The 27,045-nt window shown below is 29.1% G+C and overlaps 3 protein-coding genes across 8 annotated transcripts in view; 2 read left to right on the top strand and 1 right to left on the bottom strand.

Annotated features, from left to right (window-relative positions):
* The window catches only part of LOC148231977 (prostaglandin E2 receptor EP3 subtype), a 39,224-nt gene extending 27,009 nt beyond the window's left edge, over positions 1-12,215 (top strand). Inside the window, exons 2-5 of one of the 2 annotated variants that reach the window (XM_088191529.1) lie at positions 8,362-8,551; positions 8,672-8,928; positions 9,005-9,199; positions 11,866-12,215. In XM_088191529.1, coding sequence (XP_088047655.1) covers positions 8,362-8,551; positions 8,672-8,928; positions 9,005-9,199; positions 11,866-12,180 — 957 coding nt within the window. In that variant the 3' untranslated portion in view covers positions 12,181-12,215. The remainder of the gene's footprint in view (positions 1-8,361; positions 8,552-8,671; positions 8,929-9,004; positions 9,200-11,865) is intronic. The other variant, XM_088191530.1, reaches the window with a different exon arrangement.
* Positions 12,216-14,759: 2,544 nt separating this feature from the next.
* On the top strand, positions 14,760-19,137 carry Nt5a (5' nucleotidase A). Of its 3 annotated transcripts, none has more exons than XM_088193137.1 (3): positions 14,760-14,953; positions 15,115-15,232; positions 18,849-19,137. In XM_088193137.1, exons 1-3 carry the CDS (start codon positions 14,808-14,810, stop codon positions 18,993-18,995), a joined length of 411 nt encoding a protein of 136 aa, XP_088049263.1. In that variant the 5' UTR covers positions 14,760-14,807; the 3' UTR covers positions 18,996-19,137. The 3 variants fall into 3 exon arrangements, with proteins under 3 accessions (XP_088049263.1, XP_088049262.1, XP_088049261.1); XM_088193136.1 differs by lacking the exons at positions 14,760-14,953; positions 15,115-15,232 and adding exons at positions 17,151-17,232; positions 17,386-18,782; XM_088193135.1 differs by lacking the exons at positions 14,760-14,953; positions 15,115-15,232 and adding an exon at positions 17,151-18,782.
* A 2,388-nt stretch (positions 19,138-21,525) lies between these two features.
* Positions 21,526-25,453, bottom strand: Acat2 (Acetyl-CoA acetyltransferase 2). Of its 3 annotated transcripts, none has more exons than XM_088193132.1 (9): positions 25,366-25,453; positions 24,537-24,594; positions 24,344-24,465; positions 24,163-24,275; positions 23,694-23,893; positions 23,399-23,628; positions 23,145-23,330; positions 22,453-22,615; positions 21,526-22,387 (listed from the first exon to the last, which is right to left on the bottom strand). In XM_088193132.1, exons 2-9 carry the CDS (start codon positions 24,583-24,585, stop codon positions 22,269-22,271), a joined length of 1,182 nt encoding a protein of 393 aa, XP_088049258.1. In that variant the 5' UTR covers positions 24,586-24,594; positions 25,366-25,453; the 3' UTR covers positions 21,526-22,268. The 3 variants fall into 3 exon arrangements, with proteins under 3 accessions (XP_088049258.1, XP_088049259.1, XP_088049260.1); XM_088193133.1 differs by lacking the exon at positions 25,366-25,453 and adding an exon at positions 24,673-24,731; XM_088193134.1 differs by lacking the exons at positions 21,526-22,387; positions 22,453-22,615 and having other exon boundaries at positions 23,039-23,330.
* Positions 25,454-27,045: the final 1,592 nt, after the last annotated feature.

Below are 27,045 nucleotides of genomic sequence, written 5' to 3'. Positions count from 1 at the left end.
TATTAAATATTTTTTGAAAATTCATTCACCACAAAATACGTTTTGTAAAAAAAATCATATTGCTAAAGTATTAGACAAATGTCCTTTGAGAATTATGATATATAGATAGATTATAATATATAGAGAAAACTAGATTACTTCATTTATCACTATTATTAAAGCGATAAGGGTGATTTATTTTTTCAATCGACTTTTCAATTTTCATTGACACATTTTCACTGAATGGTGACACGCGAGCTTTTCCCGTAAAAAGCACAAAAATACGAAGGAAGTGTTATTGTTCATTAAGCATTTTTTTTCGCTGACATGGATGATTAATAAACGAATTTACACCAACCCCCATAATTCTCTTTAGACTACACAAATTAACACAACATGAAATACCATAGTAAACAAGGAAAAAGACTAATAAGAATGGGTCTCTAGACAATATACATTACATACCGACGGATTCCTCAGTTTGTGTCCAAAATATACTTAATCAATACTAAAGAACCATGTGCTTGTTTGTACACAGTTTTATCGGAAGATACGTTGACCTCATGGACTCCAATTTGGATATGTGACGAATTTATCATCATGAGACAATGTCGAAACGGATACACGAGCCATAATCAAAGTGCTTATATTTATAAGCAAGATTTTAAATTCATATAATTAATAATCTAAATTCGTACCGCTTCTGCCTTAATGGATTTTCTCGATAAAATTTCACACAATGTCAAACAAAGCTTTGTCATCTCTAATGGGGCGCATATTTGACATATATTTGCTATACGTGAAATCTAATCTAAATTTAGATATTTAACATTAAATTATTACTAGTATGAGTTGTATGGGATAGTAGTGGACCTACAAAATATTGATAATATTCCTTTATTGTAAAGATAAATGATAAGATAAATAAATATCGTCCAATATATTGCGTTGTTTTGACGCTGCGCTGTTTTGTCACTGCTATTGTGTTCTTCGCCGTTTTATTACGGAGCAATTTTTATATCTTTAATGGATCAAATTTTGCTAAATAAAATTATTATTTTATTTAAAAAATGCTTTTCATTTAACAACTTCATATTAAAACATCTAATATATAAATCTAGAAATATAAAATCTAGTGTTAAATCCTGTGTATTGAATTCGATATGATTATATAAATGTTTTTCTTTGAATTATACGTTTTATTACACAATTTAAACTGGTTTGACTTAAGTATACAAATACTAATATTTTTAATGAACATTTGATTTTTTTTCAATTCAACTCTTTAACACTCAAATTATGTAAGCTATGCATTGAGAAAATTTCGATTGTTTATTTAATATTATATAACGATGTTTTTTCAGCGTAAAATATGTATTATACAATTTAATTGGAAACCCAGTATTTAACTAAAAACATTTTGATCATTAAAATTTTGTACTCGTTTTCCACAAAAAAATAATAATTGGATTTTAATGGTCAAAATGTCGAAATTATTTTATATTGTATTTTTTTAACTGTTTGTTTTCTTGTTTATATAATATTTTAAGTTTTTCAGCGGCCTTTATTATAATTAGATGCAACAAAATAATATTTTTTGATATATATGTAATATAAAGAAATTTGGATAAAACAAACACACAGTTTAACACGACAGACAAAGAGAGTTACAGCTTTTGATTGAGATGTATCTGCTTTTTGCATTACGTTAATTAATTATATTATTAGATGCCATTTTACTATTACTCCGTATTTCGTTAATTAATTAACTTAAACAATAATTTCTTACGAACACATAATACATACAATGCTGATTCCTAGCTCTCCTTGTGTCAATTACAATTTTTGTAATCGACTCAAACCTCACGTGAACTCAACCGTTATATTAAACTAAGTGACTGTCAATTATGCGAATTTTTATTCGCTTATAACTGATACATATTATCTCATTATTATACTTTATAATGATTTTTCTTTTGTACTTTAATTTTTACCGATTCGAACCGTTTAATAATTCTGACCTTTTAGCGATATTTAAGGTTTTGCGAATAAATTTATTGAAAAAATATATATTAATAGAATATAAATAACTAACAACGTGAGCATATTTTTAATATTAACAATTTTATACAAACCGTCGATGATACAGAAAAATAAAAACCCGAAAAAAATATACATATATTTAACATAAAATTATTTTTAGCTTTTCTGTTAACCATGTTTTTATCAAAATGTTAACCCCAGAATTTATCGAATCACTTTCTAAATGGATCTTGAATAATTTTGTATATGTAACGTGTACTATCGTATTCATAAGATACGGGGTTAAAATCCTATTATTCAAAGCATCTTACACTATTGCATTAATCATTTCCTTGTTTTGTCTAGCCTTTTGCATATTTGTGTTTATTGTCCACAACACACGGATCTGAATATAAAACAATTCTGAGAAAAAAATGCACATGGATGTTTAATTTCGTTGAGATTCTGCACTTCTTTTCTCTAGTGATTGGACTTGCAAAATAAATGTATAAATAGTTGTTGATTGCGTATACAGTTATATTTTATTAATTTTGATATAAATTAAATTTGTACCCTTTGAAGTTAAGAGCATTTGAAACTGTATGTGTTTTGGGAGATTTGATCCTTTAAATATTTAATTAAATACATATATTTAATTTATAGTATATTTATTTATTTTATCTAAATTATAATTTAATATTTATAATGCTTTCTACATATGTATATACAAAAATAATATTATACATAACTGGTGTTTTTTCTCGAGAATTATTTCTCCAGAATTTCTGTAAAAACCACAAATCGAGAATTTTCATTTCTCAAGCAATTTGTTGATATATTATAATATATCAAGAATTTTCCAAGCCTTTTTTTTATTAAAAATTAAATTTCTACAAATGTTTTTAATGTTTTACAACCACTGCATAAATAAGGTGGGTCCATGCCAGATGATTGCATGTTTTATTGAAAGCTTTTAAGTATTTGAATAGCAAAAAATTGTTTACGATTTTCTCAAGTACTCTAATCGGCCTTATATTTGCTTTAGTAACCTAAAAACTACGTTAGTATTTAGATAAGAAGAAATTATCACCGTTAATATCGGCAGATTGCAAAAATGTATGGGGGCTTTCTAGAGTTACTCCATAACATTAATCTGTTGGTGAACTTAAATATCGATTTTCAATACTACAAAGAGATTTTTTGTAATTATCTTGTTTGAAATATGAAATATGAAAAATATTGATGATTTTCTCTATGGTTTAGATATAAATACGAGAGCCCGAAAGTCTTTCGTAGCTCAAAGCTCTGTAATCAATCAAAGTTGATCGATTCGTTCTGGTCCTTCGATTATTTGCGTCTATTAAATCAAATCATCATCCTATTGAAGTTTTTTTCTCTTCAACGTTTATCCTGTTTTCTCATATACTATTTATTATATTAATATTTTTTATTTAAATTTATCAAAAAATTTTCGAGAAAATCGAGATGTGTAACTGAGAATTTTTACTTCTCGAAAAATGAAAAACATCGAGAATCTATAATGTCTAACTAAAGCAATATAGTTTCTATATAAGAATAGGGAGTTCATTTTATAAACACCTTGATTCAGTCAAATTCATGGACTTTCAACACTTTACTCTGACAATATATTCAAAAACTGCTATTGATAACAATCTTAATTTAGGGTATTATCAAATATACTCATATATAATGAAAACAAATTTTAATATTGTCATATTATTGAACGTCTAAAAGTTTTTTGGTATTTAGACTGAAATTAAATCTACTGTAGCTTTTTCCCCCTATACAAAATGCAAAATTTAATGGAAATTAACGTTTGATATTCTTATTTTTATAATATTTAAATAAATATACATATATATTTAAATAATATATAAACATTATTTAAACAGTGTATATGTGTGCATATACTCAACTATGATAAAATACGATTTGATTAAAATTACAGTCGAGTTTTCTTAATATCAAATGTAAATAATCTATGTAAATTTGGAAAGTTAGACAAAAGTCGTTGTTTTATAACTTTGTATCGTCATGTTTATCTATTGTTAAATATGCAAACAAGGTTTGTGACGTAATATGGAAATAAATAAGCAAACATTGTATAAAACAGAATACATAAATGTCCTATGAATAGAACAATTAAAATAATAAACGGTACCTTGATATAAATCACGATAATTTATTATTTTAATAAATATAAATAAAGCAGCAAACCCATAAAAAATATTTACATTATATAAAAAATGAATACTTTTCATGTTGATCCCCAGAAATAGCGTTGAAAAGCCAATAAACTGTGGTATTCGAGCCACTCGCTATAGAGAAAGATATAAAATGCTCATATAAAATTGTGCGAGAGTTTCAAACTTCTCACGATTCCTTATGTACTCAATACTCTTTTTTATATGCCAAGGTAAATTTCATCAAAATTCCTATCGCGCATCCACAACAGATACATCCCTTGGAATCTAGAAATAGCACTGACCTTAATTGAATTGAAAATTAATATTCTACCTCTTGTATTTTTTCACTTATGTGTGATTTTATGTGTGTATTCGATATAATGAACAGAATTTGTTTATCTACTAAGACTTCTTTATAAGCCGTTTCCTGCCTATTACGAAAAGTACATGCTTTCAACGGAGATGAGATTTTCCTAATATTAAAAATTTAAATTCAATTTAATCTATTTACCTTTTCAATTATAAATTGAATTTAAGGCTTTTCAATCAAGCTTTTCTAAGATTTCCATTCCACAAGAGAGTTTTTTATATCATCAATTTTCAGCATTCCTTCATTCTTTAGACACTTGAAAGACATTTCAAATTATTTTTAATAACATCCTTAAACAACTACTTAATGTACAATATATAATACATATTATTAATAAAATTATATTATAAATTAAATTGTATAGTAAATAATTCTATTAAAAACAAATTGATTAATAATTCATATTATTTATGACAATTCTTTCTTTTCCTTATTTTTCTAATGGGAGAATAAACATTTTTCTTTACTATTCTAAAAAAGAAAATAATTTTAAATACCGCTTTATTCATAGGTATTATAGTTTCTCGTTGTTATTCATTTCACTTCTCCATTTCCTCGAGAATTCTCGATATATTCGATAAATAAAAAAATATATGTAATATATTTAGTATGTGACTATAATAATGAGGTATATGTAAAATATCTATATTGTATTTATTTTTGCAATCATTTTTGTAAATATTTAAGTATGTTAAATATATTATTTATATTAGTAAAATATAAAAAAGCTTTGAGATTGGTAAAACATGTATCATTATTATTGTTATTCTACCATTTGCTTACCGATCTGGACCATTTCTAATTTAATGTTTAAACACATTTTATGAGTGTATCCTCCTGAATGCGATGCGATGCAATTGCCCCGCAAACATCCTCATTTGCGATTCGCCAGAGCTGTCTCGTATTATAAAATATGAGACACGCGGTGAGAAATGCTAAAGACAGACTAGAAAAGACGCTATGCATGGTCATGAAGCACATCAGTGGATCATATGAACACATCACGACAGGTCCCAGCTGCTCCATGAAATCACAGCCGACAATAATACAACTCGACATGTCAGCGAAGACTCCGACTTCAAAGACCTGCCATCGGAACGCTAAGCAAATAAGGAGCAAATATTTTACTTTTATTTAAACCAAATTGATAACTACACTTGTTTATGCGTTCTAAGTATATTTCTAGAGAAGTAGGACAGTGCTACATAATAAATATAATATGTTTTGCTGTTTTTGAACCATACTGTATATAAGTTATATTTACGATTATTTTCATATATTAAACATGAAAGCGTATTAAACAAAATTTTGTCCGACTTTCAACAAATTGGCCCGTTGAACCGTAAGCCGATTAGGTTTCGCAACTGAGTTAAATTATATCTTTCTCTTAGTCCTTCAAAATGCTATTAGCAAAATTAATAAAGAAAATCAATCTGAGATGACAAACGAAACAACACAGCGACATTTTATTCGATTGAAATATTTTTCATCGGCGACTATTAGGAATGAGATGAAAAGTCAACGAAGATAAATTTTCGCAATTTACTATTCTAGGAGCGAACGATTCCTTGGAACGTTTATTCTAATGTATTTTATACTTTTTGTCGAATATTTGAGAAACACAGATAACAACAATAAACAAATATATATTATACATATGTAATAAGTGGTGATGATTGATTGCTGAATCTCGTTCTATATTCATATTCGACCTAGAAAAAGTTCAAGTGCTATTTATTTTAAAAATAAAATGCATATCTAAATAAAAAAAATAAGCTGTAGTAAGAGCCGTAGTAAATAATAAAATATTTTCCTTATTTATATTTATTACAATAAAAATGTTTTTCTTTATTAATAGCTATCAAAAATGGTTTCGTTTTCCTTGAAATAATTTTATCATTTTATCTCTTGCCTAAGTATAGATTAGTATTATTTATTGTTGTGGATTCAATTATTTATTAAAAGAGCATTATTTATTTAACTATTTATTATTATCGATAACTATTATCTTCAATTTTTTATATACGACTGGAAATATTGCAAATTAAAAGCAGCATGAAATGATGTTGAAGGCCATCCGTTTTTACTGATAAGACAATTTAAAAAAATAAAGATATGTCCCTAACAATCGATAAACTAATAGCAATGGGTATTGAAAACTGTTCATAATGAAATAATTACCCTCTCTATAGTATAAATATTTAATTTTACATGAAAATCTGTAATTTTAAATTATTAGTGGTAACGCTTCAAGTTGAATGTAGGATCATACAATAGTATTAATCAAAATCATACTCCCTATAAAATATCTTCGTGAATATAAACTACTGTTTAAAAAACACCGTTTACAGTTTGCACAACCTAGTCCATCGCCAGTTCGATTTGTGACCCAATTTTGTAACTTGCATTAATCGGATTGCAAGCATTACGAAACCCTCGATCTATCAACCCTCATTGAACCCTTGTTTCAACCCCGTATCGTTGGAGTCACTCATGCAAGGAGTAGAAGGTCAAAGAATCGCAATAAACCCAATGGTATGAAGTTATTGTTAGTCTCATAAATGTTAATCAAAAGGGTGTACGACAATGATGCATCCTCTTGTCGATTTTATTCAACATGTACATATAACAAGTTGATAATAATTAGATGTCAAGGTCGAAATACTTGACCGCAATTAAATCAATTATCTCATAATGTATAAGAGGACAAGTTTATAAATAAAGTGAATTTATATTTAATTAACACAATTTTACGTTTATTTTATTTAATCAACTCTCGAAAAAACCAGTTATATTAATTAACTTATAATATATAATGTTTTCAATCAAATTTACTATATGGTCTTAAGAATGATTAATTAAAATAAATCGAATATTTATTCAATAAAAGCTTATAATAAAATGTTTTCCATAAATATAAGATAACTTTATTAATACACATATTAAAATATATGCTGATTTTTTTAACGTCGTTCTTATTTGTTTAACCATTTCCTTTAATAAAATACTCAAAAATAATTTTAACTTAATTTTTATAATTGATTTTAACCAAGAATTGTACATCATCATATTTGGATGTTTTAAAGCTTTGAGCTCTTAGCTATAATTATGATTTTTAACTCATAATTCTTGAACCCTCAACTACTCAAAAAAATTATTAAACCGAAACATATATTTTCACCAAAAAAATTCAAAATACCTGAATTATATAATCGAAAGATTCAAGTTCAAGTCAAGATGCACTCAAACTCTATTTAGAAAATACTATATAAGATAAACTAGTAGACAAATAAATTACTAATAAATTAAATTCTAAAATGATGTGTATTCACATTACATATATATTCGACTCACAAAAGTTAATTAATCGATTTAATTTAGATTAGCAATCTGTATGATGGAAGTAACACAACCACAACTATTTGATTAATTACACCCTTATATTTCGTAGAATGAACGATATTATCTTGGTATTTATATATTTTGACATACTTAACATAGTATCAAATATATAAGCAATATTTACTATACAATATCTATAAATATAGAAAAACCACCACTATTTTTATATAACCGTTAGAAATGAATAGGTTCAGTTTAGCACACTCTTCCATATTTATTTCCTGTAAATAACATATTATTAAGCTACACCTATAATTGTAAAGATTCCAAAATATGGGCCCATTTTGTACAAGTGACATTAATATTCATTAGTATTATTATATTATATAGATAGATTTTTCATTCACATCTTTATAACATGTATGTTGCATTATTTTACAGCATGTGACATACTATGTGGTGCGGAAGGCTCTAATTGTGTTGTGGGGCTGGGCAGCCCTGCTCACGTGCCTTCCGTTCTTAGGATTTGGAATATACTTTGATCATGAGGCACCCAGGTACCGCTGTCTGCGGTACAGGGACGCCACCGAACCGATCGACGTAGCCTATGCATTTGTCTACTTTGCATTCGGTATTTATTTTTCTATATCTAAGTGTATGTTAACGTTAGCATGATGTGTTTATTGATTTAATTATGTGTTTTGCCATAAAATAGTAAACTAAAATTGCTAACACAAAATATTGTCCATAGGTACTCTACTGTGCGTATGCTTAGTTTGGTGCAACTTGGCTGTGATTAGAGTGCTATGCCGCAGTTGCTCCAAGAGCGGTGATCAACGTCTGCTCGTCAGAAGAATATCTAGGAACTCAAATAAAGGAAAACCATTGGCAGCTTCTAATCTGAACGACCCTATTACCTACAACGCTGCAACGGCTGATGAGATCGCCTTCAGCAAATTGATGGCGACCCTCTCGGTGTGCTTTATTATATGCTGGATGCCACAAATGGTGCGTTATTTAACTAAATAAAATATTCCTCATTCATATTTATATAACATATAAATGCTTATAATATCTATTTCAGATATCTATAATGTTGGCACAGTTAAATCCACCAAACAGTCGTCCAGGTCTTCATCTTATCATGTTTCAAATTGCAGACATGTTGATGCTCCTCAATTACACCCTAGATCCGTACATATATGTACTATTAAGAGGCAACAATAAACCATTTCCAAGATGTGTAAAAACAATTTTTCGTTCAAGGTTATTCGGAAAGGTATGTAGAGACAAATTAAAAAAAACAGAAACATTTTTTTTTAATACGTTTATTTCAATATTATAATTAATTTTACAAACATACTAACTATACAGAGTGATCCAATTCCAGTTTCCTATGTTAACAGTAGTGCAAATCAGATAGCTGTCAATAATCACACGTGTTCAAAGTGTCAAATTTTAGTTTGCTACAACACATTTATGAAATGGACCGCTTAACCACTGCTCAACACATTAAATTGTTCAATCATTCTACAGAAATATAATTCTGTACGAGCTGTGTATTGAAATTTACAAGAAGATTATGATCAATTTCATCGTCCTACTGAGCGAACAATTCGCAACGTAGTGAAAAAATTGAAGGTACTGGAACCGTTGGAGATAGGGTAAGGCATGTGTATCATATTGCTGCTGTAAGTAAAAGTGTGACCGAAGACCCGGAATTGTTGATTCGTCGGCGTTCGCAACTATTTTGGATTTGGGCTTCTTATGGCTGATACCTTAAACCTTATACTGATATACATTAGGCCATACTTTTTTGTAAACGATGAAGGTAGGACTGTAATAGTCAAGGGTGCACGCTACATGCGCATGATACCTGATTATTTTTGACACAAAATCGAAGATATTGATGTGGAAGATATGTGGTTCCAACAAGATGGCGCAACTTGCCACACATCGGGTGAAAAGTTGGATGTTTTGCGTGAGAAGTTTCCAGATCGCATTATATCATGTTTTGGTGATATCAACTGGACGCCAAAATCATGCAATTAATCACCGTTGAATTGTTTTTGTAGGGTTACACTATGAGTCATGTCTACGCTGATAAACCCGAACGTTTGAGCACCTAAAAACCAACATCCGCCAAGTTATAGCCGAGATACCACCCGAAATATACGAAAAAGTCATCGAAAGGATCGGCTGCTGAAAAAGGTCCAGATGCGGCCATTTAATTGATATTATTTTTCATAATTAATAAAATACATAATGTTTGATTAATAATGAGAAATCCGAAGATATCCTTATATTTTTTATTTATATTAAAAAAAAGTTCGGAAACTGAAATTGGATCACCTTTACATTCTACTAGTTTATAAGCATTATCATATTCACAGTTTGATAAAATATAATGATATAAAATAAAACTTCAATGGTTATAATTTAAGGAAAAAAACTAAAAACCTTTTACAATTTAGGCGAAAGAAAAAGGAAAATATAGAAAAAAAACAATAAAATATGTGATAATTTGAGTACATTTCACTAAATATCTGGTAGCATTGATATGTTGTCTTTAGCCTTTAAAGCAATATGTGCTTTATCATTTTGTATTTGTATTTAAATTTATGGTTGTTTTTGTCATAGTCATCGATACACGAGTTTAGTGAGTTAGTGTGATTTCACGAAATATTTTTCATATTATTTTCTGGTATGAAAATTAAAGTGTTCTTTAATTGTTGGTATTTGAAGGCTAATGTGCAATAATGCAAATTTATTCCCGCAGTGTATCTGATATCAATAGTGCCATATGTCAAATATCAAGATTCACAAAGAGTCCATTCTATTCTGCTGTTTCATACAGAAGTCCTTACGGGATTGTTCGAACATAGACATGAAATCCAAGTTTTTATAGGCCATCCTTTCTAACTTGCTTACAAATTACACGACTGCATATTTATCAGATATTTCCTTACAAACAAAAATCTTAATATGACAATCTGGTGGATCTCGATAACGATCTTCAATGATTAAAAAAATATTTTTTGGAACTCAAGAACTGAAAATAACCATCCCGGTGTATGTGAGACGTTGCACAATCTGAGACTAATCTTCGTCTTTTCTGGAAAATAAGCGAAAAGAAAAAGTTTGCCACACCTTTCATAGACTATTTTGTTATTAACAATGTCTATATGATCCGAATATGCTTCTTATACACTTTCTTTCAAACAAACATTAACTTTTGTTAAATATTGCTTTGAAAGAAGCTTGATGTGTTACTAAAACAGAGCATAAATTAATACAATTTTCTGCTAATAACAACAATATTGATACTATACATAAGTATAATATTTGAAAGCTATTTCTAGTTATCAACTAGAAATATAGGTTTGAGGATGAATTCTAAACATAATGAAATCAAGTTAATTTATATTGGTGACTCTGCTCTACTTCGTCTCTTTTCATCACAAAATGTATAAATGTATAAATTTATAAAACGTTGGTAAAACTAGTAGTGCTCACTAACATATTCCTCAACAAAGTATAATCATATATAAAGATATCACAGAGATGGATAATGGACTGGGAAGTTATCGATGACGATGATGATGATGCTGACGATATTTATTATGAGTTAGCAAAATAAAGCTGTACTTACTAGCAAAATCATGTTTGATAGAGTTTGTGGATGACATAAGTTATGAAAAGAAATTTGTTTTACGGTAAATACACATTTCACAGCATTATGTCTTGTTAACCTTGAATAAGTTTACATTTGTGTATACTTTCTGAAGAACCAATCTATGTATGTAAATATAACAGATTTAACCGCTTAATCTTAGGAAACGCTGGGCATTTATTGTTAGCCAGTCGTTAATAAAATTGAATATAAATTTCAGTAACTCTTCCACTTCCATATTTAACAATAATTGTTATATTTTCCATTTTCAGCAATGTGCAAATCAAGATTCTTTAAAGTTAGCTAGTCAACAGGACGGTCTTACCGCTCTCACCACCATAGAAATCACCCCACCAACTACAGCAAATAACTCACCTCCATGGCCAAAGAAATCCCCAATTGTATTAAGTGATAGCTCCCCAGAATTGTCTCCGGCTCTACCTCAATCGATGATTTTGGAGCCGATACCAGAAGACATGCAGCAGCTGCAAGACACAACTACCTCATATGTTAAAAAGTCGTCAACCAGTGAACTTAAATACGCGATATATAATTTAACCAAAAAGAACAATCTGTCTATTGTGTAAAAGTTTGTGTGAAATTTTGTGTTAAAATAATAAAATTGAAAAGATACAGTGCTAAAGATTCAAAAAGTGGAATAAATTTTAGTATATATGTTTCTAACCCACAAAATTAAATTAAATTAAATGTGTTTAATTTAAGGAAGGTTTTGAGATGATTTTGAAATTAGATTAACTTAAACACCACACTTTTATATTACGTAGAAATGGATTGTTTAACACTTAGGTCAACACATGTTAAAATATATGTAGCTGTTAAATTCAATGATAAGAAACAGTAACATCTATTCCATTGTTGTATTGCTTTACTGCACATAAATTAAAAAATAATTGTAAAAGTATCTGTGCTATTTCTCATTGATAGGCAGTATCTTATGTATATAACTTTACAATACAGCATGTGCCTATTATATTGTTAGTAAAATAGTTTGGTTTTCAATAATTCAATTTTATAATTAAATATCAGTAAATCCGATGGATTTTAAATGCTAATATGTTATCAATTATGAATGCTTAAGAAAAAAAGCAACTACTAAGAGAAAAAAAATTAAGCACTTTCTTTTGATGTAGCACACAATAATAAGCAATTCTTTTATTTTTTTCAATATTTATCATTACTATGAAAACATTAAAATAAGATAAAAGCGTTCCAAAATCGTCGGTTTTATGTGGTATCCGTAATTGAATTTTCTTTAAAATAAACTAATAATTTATGTATGTGTACTGCATGTTTACGTACACACATTTTTTTATATTATAAAACAAATATGTAAAAATATATCTAGTTGACAGAATAAATAGTAATTTTAACAAGCACGTGCAATAACTATCATATTCAGACAGATATATTTTAAACATAATACATAGTATTTTTTTAAAGTAAGTATTACATATATTTTTAATATAAAATAATAATAAAAAACTGTAGTTGATCTCATTGTATAATATGTATGTATGTAAATAGTAAAAAAACATATGGATCCATATAGCTGTGATTTCATCTCAACAATTATAAAAAAATAAATATATTTTTTATAAAACTTTGAAATACCGTCATAATACGAAAAATAAAATACATTATGTTAAGTATTTATATTTACAAACACATTCCGCACTTATAAAAACTTTTTTACCTAAACAATATAAAGGCGTTTTATTAACATAATTATTTCATTACTTTGTGTTAAATTTTAAAGAAGCATATTTTTATATATATGTATGTATGTACATATCAATATAACATTATTTTGATAAGCAAAATATTTAAGTGTTTAATAAATATATTTTGTAATAATGTGTACTCATAGAGTAATCCTTACTATTTATTATGTTTATAATTAATATTAATTGTTCATTGTGAACATTTCTAGTCTGTGTTTTAATTATTTTTACTTAAGCAAACATATTATATTTAATCAGGGCCGGCCCGAGGGGCAGGCAGTACAGGCGATCGCCTGGGGCGCTAGATCTTGTGTGGCATCGTGATACCAAATAATGGCGCAATATTCACTTAAAATTATCAAACAATATTGTTAAAGAATATAATCTGATATTATTTTTTTGTATACACTACTGTGCACTCTTTAGATTATTTCACGCGTAAAATTGAGACGAAAATAAAACTACAAATTCTTAAATACCCACAATTGCAAAAAAGAGTATGGTGTCAAATATAATCATTTGAATTATAGTTTTGCGCTCATGTAATAAGTTATTAAAGTATTAATAGGGGGGGGGGGCAAATTTAGTTTTTGCCTGGGGCGCCAAATAACCTAGGGTCGGCCCTGTATTTAATAGCTAATGTGTTATATTGTAGTTTAATTATGTTAAAAAAATTATTTTAATTTAAGAATGTAATTTTTAAATTTGATAAATAAAATACATATAAACCATAAAAATAATTACATATTTTTTTCCCATTTCACTTCTAAATTATTTTGTAAAAATATAGATAAGATATAATATACTATTAATAATAATAATTTACAGTAATCTAATTAGAAGTGCTTTAGAAAATCATTAAAAAAGTTTTTAGATTATTTTTTTAATGTCTTAAAGTAAAGATAGAACATTCTGAAATTATAAATTTTAAAATTTCGTTCTTTCATTTTTTGAACTGTATAAATTAATCCTTAATATTTTTTCGGGTTTTGGAGCCGAAAAAACATTTAAGATTAATTTATTCAGTTTAAGTATCCCTCGGTTTACCTCGGATATTGTTTACTGTCGCAAATACCGTCTGCCTGTCTGAGCTCGTCTCTGATCGTTTCTTGTCTCGAATCGTTTGATCGTCTGCCGATGTGATAAAGTGTCACATATTTTATATTTATGTTTCGAGACGCCTCTACGCTTCACAGATGCGGATGTTGATGGGCCAATTGCATTGCTTGATGGTTTATCCAACGAAATATGTTTACCAATATTTATTCTGGCCGCTTATTCTGACTTTTTAATATAAATTCTGACTCATGTAATAGAAATTCTGACCCATACAATATAAATTCTGACCACAACCGTATTAAAATTCTGACCTGAAAATACGAGCCTATTTATATTAGGAAAAAGTTTTTTACACTGGCAACAAATTAATAACTGGCAAACGAACTGTCAAAAATTTAAAGTCCGTTCCGAATATGGCGGCAGATTTTGGGATGTCTCGTGAAAGATATAGATTATATAACGACTTGACAGGATTAGCGAAGGCTTTAGAGGGTGAATGTACAACTATCGATTTGCTAAACGATTCTTCAGTCACTGGAGAAATAGATCATGTTGATGGGTAATTGTTAACAAAACAAAAATATACGTATATTTACATATGAAAGTAATGAAATGAATTTTATCCCAACTTCATATCCACCAAACATTGTTTATAATCATTTTAATTTAAAACTCATTCATATTTAATAAAAAATATTAATAAGTGTGTTTTTTCAACAGTTTTATGAATATCACTGTGACCGACGCAATATATACTGATCTGCGTGGCGATCATTATGGTTTTGAATCTTTCTTCATCAAAGCTCGCTCTGTGAGATACATACATGTACCTGAAAATGTAAGTACATATGTTTTTTTTCTTAATCAAATTAAATAATGTATACTTGTTGAAATTTAATGTAGTTAGTGTGTTATATTAAAACTTGATCGACTATACAGTTCGATAATGGCTCTAATTCCTATTATTATGAGATCAAATCTATAATAGCACAAACCTTGTCGCTCAACAGGTAGAATCTTAAGTCTAAAAAAATATATACATACGTATGTGGTCAGAATAGTGTATCAGTTCGAAATGATAACGCACAATACTACGTCAATTTCTTTTAATACATTTTAATTTGATAAAGAGCGAGATTTTACAATACTTTATCTGCCGAGCATCACATGATTACAATTAAGCCGATGGTTATTTTCTCTCTCTCTCTCCCTCTCGCTATGGGAGTGTGGAATAAAAGGACATAAATTACAGCAGAAGAGAATGCAATGTCCGCATGAAAGACCGTTTCACTCTTGTTGTGTACCAATGTAGGTGGTGATTTCATAGTAAAGCCCTGCTTGTGTATCATTGCAAGAATCCACGAGCCTTCAAGATATGCAAAATGCAAAAGAGTCAGGTAAACTTTACTTTTGTCACTCATATCTGATTTGTTGATTGGATCAACGAGGTCTTCAGTCCTGAAGTGAAGAAATACATATTAGAAAATAATTTGTCACTCAATGTTTTGCTGATTTATAGATAAGCAGGCTATTTCAAACTTTAAAAAGCTTGACACCAAAGCACTATGTCATTGATGCTTCGAGGTAACCATTGGAACAAACTTTACCCTTTTGAGAGTTTTGAAAAAATCATTTCTACATTGTAAAACGCTTCAAGATTATTGATAAACCTAGAGAACCCTCAATTTTTCTTGTATAAAACTGTGTTCGACTGCATTGAGGGGTTTGCTTATGACACCAGCTGTCGATAAAACTGTGAAAGATCATTAGGTCAACGAGAATAACATTCAAAACCTGGTGGAGCTACATGAAACATGTTATGTAAAATGTGGGAAACAGACAAGCACCACCTGAAAAAGGCTGTAGCAGTCCGATCGATGAATCTGTTTAATGACAATGCAATGTCACATTTCCGCAAAATCCTCAAACCAAAGCAAAAGCAAGGATCATTGGATAAGCTCTTTGTTAGTTTAACAAAAAGAAAAAGATTCGAATGAGCCAACAGATAGAAGTGATTCTCCTCTTGTCTCCCTCACACCAGTCATGATTAAATTTAATTAATGAATTTGATTCCATAATAATAATTCAATAATTAATAATAATTCATAATAATAATTCAATAATAATAATTTTGAAATATTTTTGCTTTAGCAAAATACTTAATATTTAATATTTGTATGCATAGTTCGTGTTACATTTACTTACATATTAGTTTTGGGTTCTACAAAATAATAACTACAAAAATGTGCTCAATAATATTTTTGCAAATAATATATTTCGTTATCTTCGTAATGTACTTATTTATTGTAATTAGTTTTTATTTTATTTTTTAAATAGATTTTAAAATATTTTATTTCTAAAAAGCAACAAAATGATAATTTTTTTATAGTTGCAAAAAAATAATACAAAAAATATCTTCAAATATCTATAATTAAAATCTATCAATATTAAAAACAAAATTAGTTTTTTTGTCAATGCAAAAGTATTAGAAATCCATTTTTTAAAATGATATCATATATAGCAAGAAACCAATCATATATTTAAGATTTACTTCTTAGTTTACATATTATTCAAGTTAACTTAACTTTGTGATAAAAATATTTGATGAAAATATGATAATTTGCAATATTTCTCACCAGCCATAATACATGACAAAATCTATCGAAATCTATACCAGATTTGAAATCAAGCTCTTAATTTGTATGTAAATCTTATATTTTTGTACTGTATAAAATACATTTTTTTTATATATGGCCACCCACTAATTTGACACTTTGAGGTTATGGATATTTTTCATATAATCGACAGTTGAACGCCGCTGCTGACGTTTTCTTTGTTGTAAATAATTTTATCTCTATGATTAGTTAGTTTCATCGCTGTTATTCTGTTGCTTAACTTATTTTTTTGCAAAACCTTATCGTTATCAGTTCAGATAATCATAAAAAATGTCTAGTGGTACATATTACAAATTATCTCGGCAAATATTTTCAGTATGCACTGGACAGTTCCAGCAGCTGAAACAGTTGTCTTTTTCACCGAGAAAGTACTCGAGATACGCTGCGAGCACAATCATGAGCGCCGATCATCATTTCTCGTTCAGCAATTATGACTGCATAGGTTTCGATCTCGATCACACAATATGCAGATACAAAGTGGGTGCTTTAGTTCATCACGAATACGAATTGCTGAGTAAATTCCTGGTGGAGAAGAAAGACTACGATCCGAAGTATCTCTTGAGGCCGATCGAAGAAAACTATGACTTTCTACAGAAAGGTCTGATATTGGATCTCGTTAATAATAACGTTGTGCGATTAGCGCCGGACGGCAAAGTTTTGATGGGCTCTTACGGCACGACTCCTATGACGGAGCAAGAATTAGACGACTGTTACGGTACTGAACGATATTGGAAAGCTGCCAACGATTATGTTACGAATCCGTTATCGGCGTGGAACTCTCAACTCGAGAACCAGATAAGAGCATGTTCGGACTTCTTCGATGTGATGACTCCGTTATGCTTCGCAAATTGCGTCGATTCGCTCATCAGCAAATACGGAAAGAGAAATATCAATCACAGTATCATAGAAGACATTTGGGACGGCTTAAAAGAGATATACTCAAGAGAATACTTTATGCAAAACAAAGGGTACTACGCTGATATAAAAGCCAATCCTCAAAAGTACTACAATAAATGCGACGACGTCGTATTATCTTGGTTAAAGTCTTTAAAAAGGCAAAATAAAACTACTTTCCTCATAACTGGATCGCACGTTGATTTTGCTTCATTCTCAGCAGATAACAGCATGGGTGAAGGTTGGAGAGATTTGTTCGATGTCATAGTTTTTTTCTCACGAAAACCAGGATTCTTCACTCAAAATAGACCGTTTTATGGAATCGAAGGCATTACCGAAACTGATCACGTCGAAATAGACTTGACTAAAAATAAACATTATTACAGTCAAGGCAATTGGAATTCTTTAACGAAGTTAATTTCACACATCTCCGGTAAAAATAACCCTAAGATCGTATACATCGGTGACAATTTAATCCAAGACGTGTATACTCCGGCAAAAATAAGCAACTTTGATACTATCGCGTTATGCGAAGAAATGTCCGCTGAAGGCGTAATATGCGGAAGTCTAGATCCTCATCCGGATTCCGACTTATTAATTTCTGAAAAATGGGGATCTTTCTTCACTATAATCGATCGAAATGGAAAAGCAGTTCCGTCGCTTTGGAGCGAAATGATCAGAAAGTATGCCAAAATATGCATACCGTCGTTAAAGTCAGTGGCGACCATGCCGCTCGATCATGTTTATACCACTTTTTCAGACGATAAGTTTCCGTCCCTCGGATTCTATCCGAGTGAACCGATAAATTATATGGGATAGGTTAGATTTTATTGGAGAATATTTTTTATCTTATTTGGCGCTCATGTATTTTGTCTTATTTTGCAGAAGAATATTGTGGCTCTAATCAAGAAGCACTTGAAGAATATGAAGTACAAGCACGTGGAAAAGACTAAACCAAGTTTAAAACAAAAAAAAACTTTAATGAGACAAATGGAAATAGTTTCGTCCTTACAAGATCAATCGGATACTTGATTCAATCATGCTCAACATTTTCATTTAAGAATTGTACAATCGTGAATATATTTTTATATTTTTATTTGTTACTTAAAAATAAAACTCGTGATATTGTTAAATACTATATTTCATAATACAAATATATATTATTTATAATAAATGTGTTTTATTTATTTATTAAAAATTATATTTTATAAACCTACATGGATACGATTTTTTAATCTAACCTCTATCTTCCATGTAATACAATTATTAAATGCATATAATAATGTTCACACTTTTTTCGTATACTTATACTGATAGAAGATACCACAGTTCTGAGTAATTCAATGATAATGTGTAACTGATAAATGATTAAACTGAAAATTTATCTTTTATATATACAGTATAACGTCGGTTATCCGAATTGCACAAAACAAATAATTGTTACAGATATAAAAAAATGATTATATGAATTTGTTGCTTAACTTGTGATGAACAGTGTCATCTTATTAAATCATACTTGTTAATAAAAAACATGGGTTTATTTATAAAAGGATACATATTGATAAAGAAGGGGAAAATTATGTTATTACAGTAGACCCCCCCAATAACAAGGTATATTGGGTACGTGCAGTTGGACGACTAGAAAATACTCGTGATGTCTCCCCAAAGCTGCTACATCATTCCTCTGCTTAAGAATTGGTTTAAAATAGCCTGCTTGACTGTCATTTCTTCTGACTACTCTCATAGATTCTGAAACTGGTCATACTTTGAAGGAATAAAGGTTTGTAAGATTCAGACTTACTTCTAGGTCTTCAAAGAATGCAAGGGAACATCGAGGTATTTGCAGCCTACGACGACTGGGGGGTAGTACCTAAGGGGAACGTTGAGGAATCCGCCCCCTCACTCCATTAAATTACAATTTGCGAGTGTGTCTTAACATTTTATGTGTGTGTAGTGATCTAAAACTTGTATCGTTTGAAATATACTTATCCCGCAACCACAGAATTACAAAACTGGAAAAGTTTTTACAAAATTATGTTCTTAAAATTAAATTATTTTCTCCTGATTATCTGCTTTTCCATTATTGATACATTCTTACATTACTATAATTTGGAATTCTTTAGTCATAAATCCATATCTTTGACTAGAGGTATACGAACATTGTAAAACAGAGATATGTAGGCCAATCATTTCATACGTCACATTTTTAGTAAAAAAAGTTTTAAAATGTCTGTTTTACAATATTGACCTTATTAACATTTTTTAAGAAAAAATCATAAAATGTTTTATTATGCAATTAAATAAATTGAAACAATATTCTTAACCTTTTTTACTATATTCTTTGTATTATAGATCAGCATTTTTAATTTTAATTTAGTCATAGAAGCCTTTTTATTTTTTATAACAAACCCTTAAATATATTCAGTGTAGCAAATACTTTTTTTATCTACTACCGAGCTCTCATTAACGTAAACAATCACTCTGTGTGTGATCTTGCCTCCCAATGCCACTCACTATTTGACATGTACTATCGAGATCAGGATTTCCAAGAAGTGAAATATTAGGTTCTTGAATAAAAACAATGCACAAAATATATTTCAAAACCAGATAATTTTTATTTATGCACAGTTTTTAATTTGAACTAACAGAAAAAAACATTTTAGAGATACTGACAATAATCACAGATATGTATTCAAATCATTCAATTAGTTGTTCATAAAACTACAATGTCAATTGAAACTCATAAGTTCAATCATCTTTGTGGAACATATACATTTTTAGTTTATGAAAAAATTTAATGCATGAAATTTAAGAATATATTGTGACATTGTACGTTCTATATAGTAAAAAATATTTTTATCATAAATGTTAATCACCTAATGTATTGCTCGTTTTATTTTTTAGATAAAAGTATATTATATCTGATAAATATAATAAATATTTATCTAATTAAGATTACAGCATATCTTTTAAGACATTATATGTTTAATTTCCATGAGAAGAATTAAATTTTACTATTTAATTATTTTAGTGCCAAGCGAAATTAGGCGATGTATGCTAAGAATGCCAAGCATTTTTTTGGCAAATATTGATGATTTTATATATTTCAAAAAATATTTCTGAAAATTTTCATTTTTTGTATGAACCACTATTTATTATAGAAACAAAATTAAATCCAGTTTATACAAGTCAATACACAAAAAGTATAGAAAAAAATTCTTTTATAATTTTACAACAAAAAAAATATAAAACTAGAAACGAACATCCACGTTCTAGTGGCGTTCATGTCGTTGTTCGTAAGCAGACACCGCCGTCTTTACGGTTCAAATAACACTATTAATAAAAACACCAAGAGCTTCAAAAGTAATTTGATAACTGAAATTATATTATAAAAAACACACAATAATAACAGATGCTTCCAAAGTATTGTTACATTAATTTTTACTAAAATAGATATTATTTTTTCTATTTTATTAATAAGAATATTATTTTTTCTTATGAATTCAATTCAATGATATATATTTTAATACAAAGTCAACAGGGCAAAAAATTACAAAAATAATATTGGTCCCAAGTTTTTATTCGAGCGGTAACTTGAAAGATTTTATATATATTTTATTATTGTATAATAATTAGTATTGCACAATAATAAAAAATCCTTGGTATTCCAACAGAGGTAGTTAAATATAAATATAATCTATTTAAAATGCATACAACGACATTAACAAAAACATGTAAAATAAAGCTTCTTATAAAAAATGTGACATTCACAAATAAATAGTTTTAATACTTTTTTTAAGTAATTAATCTTAGATTCAATAGCAGATCAATAATGTATAAATGCTTTTTTAATCTATTACTTTTTTATGAGTAATATATGATTTTGTGTTTTCATAACATATACCTTAAATTTATAATCTATATAACATCAAACAACGATTTGTTTATATTACTGACATAACTTCGATATCCATTTTAACATTGAAAAAGCAATTATTTTATATACGCATATATAAAAAGCATATTTGTATAGCACCGATATATATTTTTAGAATAATATTTAAGCATTAAATGATTTAAGTATTCATTGGTCCGATTGTCCATATAAAATATATTATATTGTCAACAAGATTAAAGATTTATCTTAAACATAAAATTTATATAAATTAAGCAAAATACAAAAACCAAACCTCAAACCAACCTTTTCCCAAATGTAAATTTGTCAAAATACTCTTACTCATCATAAAATTTTCTAATCAATAAATGCATATAATATTCGAGTCGTTCGAGAATACTGATTTGATTTTAGATTCTTTCGACAGCAATGGCGACTCCCATTCCGCCTCCGATGCAAAGACTAGCGATACCCTTTTTCTTCTGGCATCTTTCGAGAGCATATAGCAAAGTCACCAGAACTCTACAACCTGTAGGATATATTTTGATTTATATAAATATTGCTTTGTGAAATTTACATAATTAAAATGAATACCTGAAGCCCCCACTGGATGTCCAAGTGCGATAGCTCCTCCAGAAACATTGACTTTATCCGTGTCTAAGTTCAGCTCCCGTAGAACGGCGATTGATTGAGCTGCAAACGCTTCGTTTACTTCGAAAAGATCTACTTCTTCGGTAGTCCAGCCAACGTTTGAAATCTTTAATGAAATAATATTTTAAACATTTGATTAGTATTATGTTAAATTATGAAGTTTTATAAAATAACATTTCAGGTAGTCGGTAGTAACATTATTGAAATTTATGTGCATATATTATGAGATAAGACAAAAAATCACTATTATAAATTCTGTTTGTTTTACTATTTGTCTGTGCTAAAAAAAAATTCACGAATGAAATACTCTGCGATATTAAAATTCAACACGAGATTTTGCTGGCAATTTCTAGATCACTTCAATTATTTTTTGAAATATTATATTAGGTAGAAACCCAATATAATAATTAAAAACCGCTGGGAAATGACTAAGTACATCTTAAATTTCAATTTTCAGTTAGTGAGTACACTCAGTCATGAATATTTTGTCCATATCGTAAATCAAAATCATTACTAAAACGTTAACTCGTTCATGGGGAAATTGGATCACGTATTTTTGGTGAGTATACTCGTTCATGTGGATTAAGCGGTTTCAATCAACGAGAAAGAAGAAATTAAATATCAATTATACTTGCCACTTTTTTAATAGCTGGAATAGGACCTGTACCCATAATCAAAGGATCTACCCCTACTTGAGCAATGCCTTTAATAACAGCCATTGGCTTCAAACCCTTTTCTTTCGCGAGTTTTCCATCCATCAAAATTACAGCAGCAGCTCCGTCGTTTACACCCGAAGAATTACCAGCAGTGACAGTTCCGTCCTATTGACAAAAAGTTGTTTATGCAAGCATGATTTCTCTAAAATAAACATTTACTAAAAAGCAAATACTTTATCAAACGCAGGCCGCAGTTTAGAAAGTTTCTCTGGTGTAGTACCGTGTCTAGGAAACTCATCTACAGACAATGTAACCATGTTCCTTCCAACTTTAACTTCGACTGGAACGATTTCTTTATCAAAATGCCCTTGCTTCTGGGCATCTTCGACTTTATTTTGAGATTCAGCAGCAAAGATATCCTGATCTTCTCTACTGATGTTATACTTCTTTTGTATATTTTCGGCTAATATATTAAAAATAAATATTAAGTATGCCAATAAATATATATATTATATAATACAATCATACCTGTAATTCCCATGTGAATGTTGTGAATAGGATCTGTCAAGCCATCGTGTAATAACGTATCCAATAATACTACGCTGCCTATTTTAACTCCAGCTCTCATATAAGTAACATGCGGCGATTGACTCATACTCTCTTGTCCACCACAAACGATGATATCACTAGATCCACAAAGAATGGATTGATATCCAAGAAATACGCTCCTGAAATATATCAAATAGATATAGTTAATTGTGGCTATTTTTTTCAACAAAATATTAAAATCCAAATAAAACAAGTAACATGTAGAAAAATATTAATGGATACTCTCTACATTTTAAATAAAATGAAAATTTAAACAACTTATAAATGTATCTATTACCATTTCGGTAGAACGCATGTGCAAAATTAGTAATTTAAAAAAAAAATACAATTGCTATCTTGTTTTTCTGGAGTTGCGATTTATTAATTAATAAAAAATAAAGTGTATTACTTAAGTCCAGATCCACATAACATGTTTATAGTATATGCTGGAACAGTATTAGGTATATCTGCGTTTAGAGCTGCTTGCCTGCATGGGTTTTGGCCTTGACCAGCAGTCAGAATCTAAAGTTCAGTATTTTCAATTGTTAACATGCCAATATAAGATGAAATATAATTTTGTATTATTTTACTTGGCCCATTATGACTTCGGAAACTTCATCGGGACTCAGATTCGCTTTTTTTAAGACGTCCTTAATTACAATAGTACCAAGATCCGATGCTTTCAATGTAGATAATGAACCATTGAATGAACCTACAATTGCACAAAATAATAATAAATAATAAACTATATTTATATCACAAATTATTACACAAACAACTTACCAACGGGAGTTCTTGAGCCAGTGATTATGACTACTTCCTTGTCAAACATATTGAATGTCTAAAAACATTAAAAGTAATTTTTAATAGAACAATACTTTTCATGGTGTTAATAATTATACAAACACGAAAACAATACGGAGATGTAAAAACAGATGGTACTGCAATTCACAGTGGAGTAAGACGAAGAAGCGTGTTGTCGCTGATGCTCTTTAATTCATACTAAACTCAGAGATAGTATTTAAGGTGTAAAAACAAGGTGAACGTAATGATCCAAGATTTGCACGAGCATCCGCCGTACTCAATGGATCTCGCCCATAGTGATTTTCATAAATTTGGCTACTTAGAGTCAATGGAAGTAAAGGGTACATTAGGCTAGTATTTCTAGATATTCATGCACTTTCTAAGCGTTGGAAAACTTGAATTGAACGCTTTGAAAAAAAACGTTCTTTGGTACCTTAATTATAAGATAAAAAATATAGATAAGAAAAATTCATAAATTATATATAAAAAAATCATTTTCATAAATATTAAAAGATTGTTCAACACTGCTAATGAAACTTTTTTGTCATAATGCAAATACGTATACACGTTTAAGCAATAGTAACATTTATATTATCACAGAATAAGGAAAAAATAGCATTTACATTTAACTTACACCCGTCTTAAACAGGAAGTAGCACAAAAAAAATAAAAATAGCTTGAATATTAATATTTTACGACTGTTACTTTTTACACGAATTCTGATAGTGAAACGAAAAATCGTGACTTAAAGTGCAATGATAAATTTAAATGTTTTCTATTTAGAAACATTTTTAGTTATACTAATTACCAGATTTTATCCGAACGCCGAAGAGAAATTCAATAGACGAGGTCAGCTGGAGTGAAACTTCACATTCCACTTAGGTGCTGCCAGTGTGGAAAAAATATTTATTCGACAGGAAAAACATATATTATTCTAAGTTTTTTGGAGGCTTCCACTTTTTATATTGTTGATTTATATATTTTTCAGTTTAGTACTTTGCAGGGCTTCGAACCGGAACGGAACCGAAAACCTGAAAAACCGTTATTATTTTCAGAACGAAAATCAGAGCTGAACCGAAAAAAATATCAGATAATTTCTGTTCGGTCCATGTTCATACATAGTCACAAAAAATGCAAGCTGAATAACATTTATAAAATATTTACACAAATTATAATTTTTAAGAAAATCAATTTCAATTACGAATGAACAAGCACAATCATCTAATGCAGTGGTCTTAAAAGTTAAATTCGCGTACCCCCAACTGACAATAACATTATCGTAAAAAGTAATTCAATTATTTACAAACGGATATTTATATTTATTAAGAGGTAGAGTACGCTCGGGATAAGGATGCCGGTTTGTTATTGTGTGCGTGTACATGTATATGAGAGGAAGAAGCGATGTAGCGTGTACTTCGTTGTCTCGCTGTCTCTTTTAACCACTTGACAGTTTTGCCCGAGTGCGACTCGGGCGCGGAGTTTGATCGTGTATTGACTAGCCCGAGCCACGCTCGGGCTAAACTTGTTTTGATTTGTTTGGTAGTGATTTCCCCAAAAAACGTTTGGGCTTATCATGTTTTGATTTATTTTAGTGGTGGGGATGTCCCTGAGCGGAAAAATATGTTCATACCAGAGAGGGAAAGTTTGTATAATAAAGTAGAAGGATAAAAAGGACGTAACATTATTATCAACAGTACACAATCCAATAATGGTAGAAATCGAGAGAAGGGGAGATTCGAAAATAATTCCGAAACTTGTTAAGGACTACAAAAATTTCATGGGTGTGTTGACAGAATTGATCAATTAGGAAAAAACAGTAGATATTATTGCCCGGATTGTGATGTAGGATTGAACATTTAAAGTTTTATAATTTATCATACAAAAAAATTTTGAATTAATTGTAACTTTTTGAATTTTTTTTTTGAGATCTTAAAAATATATAACTCGTTAATTATTTATATTAGTCGCTAATTATTTTCCTTAAAAAAAATTATATTACTTTGTAATTATTTTCCTTAAAAAAATTTAGTTTGTTATTTTTTTTTAAAAAATGTGACAATTTATGGACAATTTTTTTTAACAAAAACCAACTGTTAAGTGGTTAAGGACTGTCGCTGATTCGTTAACGCTGGTATTCGTCATTAAAGTGCAGTGTGGCACAGAAGTTCGATCTTCTCTAGTGATTTATTTTAAATAATTTTGTGTTGATATTTGTTTAACCCAGATATGCCCTCAGAATTTTCTTTAACAGTTACAGAAAATTCGTGACCATGGCTGGAGCATTACAGCCTAAATATAAAAATAAAGTAAGTGTAAATTGCGATTAATCCCGATATTCTAATAATATACAAGAGTTGCGGCCTACCGCGTAAATAGGTTACTCACCACTTCTGTAAGTACGTTTAATATATATATTAAAATATGTATTTTATAATTTTAAATTAAATAAAAAAACATTAACAGCGAGTATGATTGTTTTTGAATGTAG

Source organism: Plectrocnemia conspersa, unplaced genomic scaffold (assembly GCF_051122295.1).
Source record: "Plectrocnemia conspersa isolate PC_06_02 unplaced genomic scaffold, ASM5112229v1 ptg000009l, whole genome shotgun sequence".
In the NCBI taxonomy this organism is placed as follows: domain Eukaryota; kingdom Metazoa; phylum Arthropoda; class Insecta; order Trichoptera; family Polycentropodidae; genus Plectrocnemia; species Plectrocnemia conspersa.
The sequence above is the reverse complement of the archived record's forward strand: the minus strand, read 5'-3'. Positions and strand labels throughout refer to the sequence as shown.

Coding starts and splice junctions, on each gene's coding strand:
- Nt5a (XM_088193135.1), top strand. CDS start 17,340: ATGTCTAGTGGTACATATTACAAATTATCTCGGCAAATATTTTCAGTA.
- Acat2 (XM_088193132.1), bottom strand. CDS start 24,585: ATGTTTGACAAGGAAGTAGTCATAATCACTGGCTCAAGAACTCCCGTT. Junction 24,466..24,536: donor TGGCTCAAGAACTCCCGTTG/GTAAGTTGTTTG, acceptor GTGCAATTGTAG/GTTCATTCAATGGTTCATTA. Junction 22,388..22,452: donor ACATCCAGTGGGGGCTTCAG/GTATTCATTTTA, acceptor TATATCCTACAG/GTTGTAGAGTTCTGGTGACT.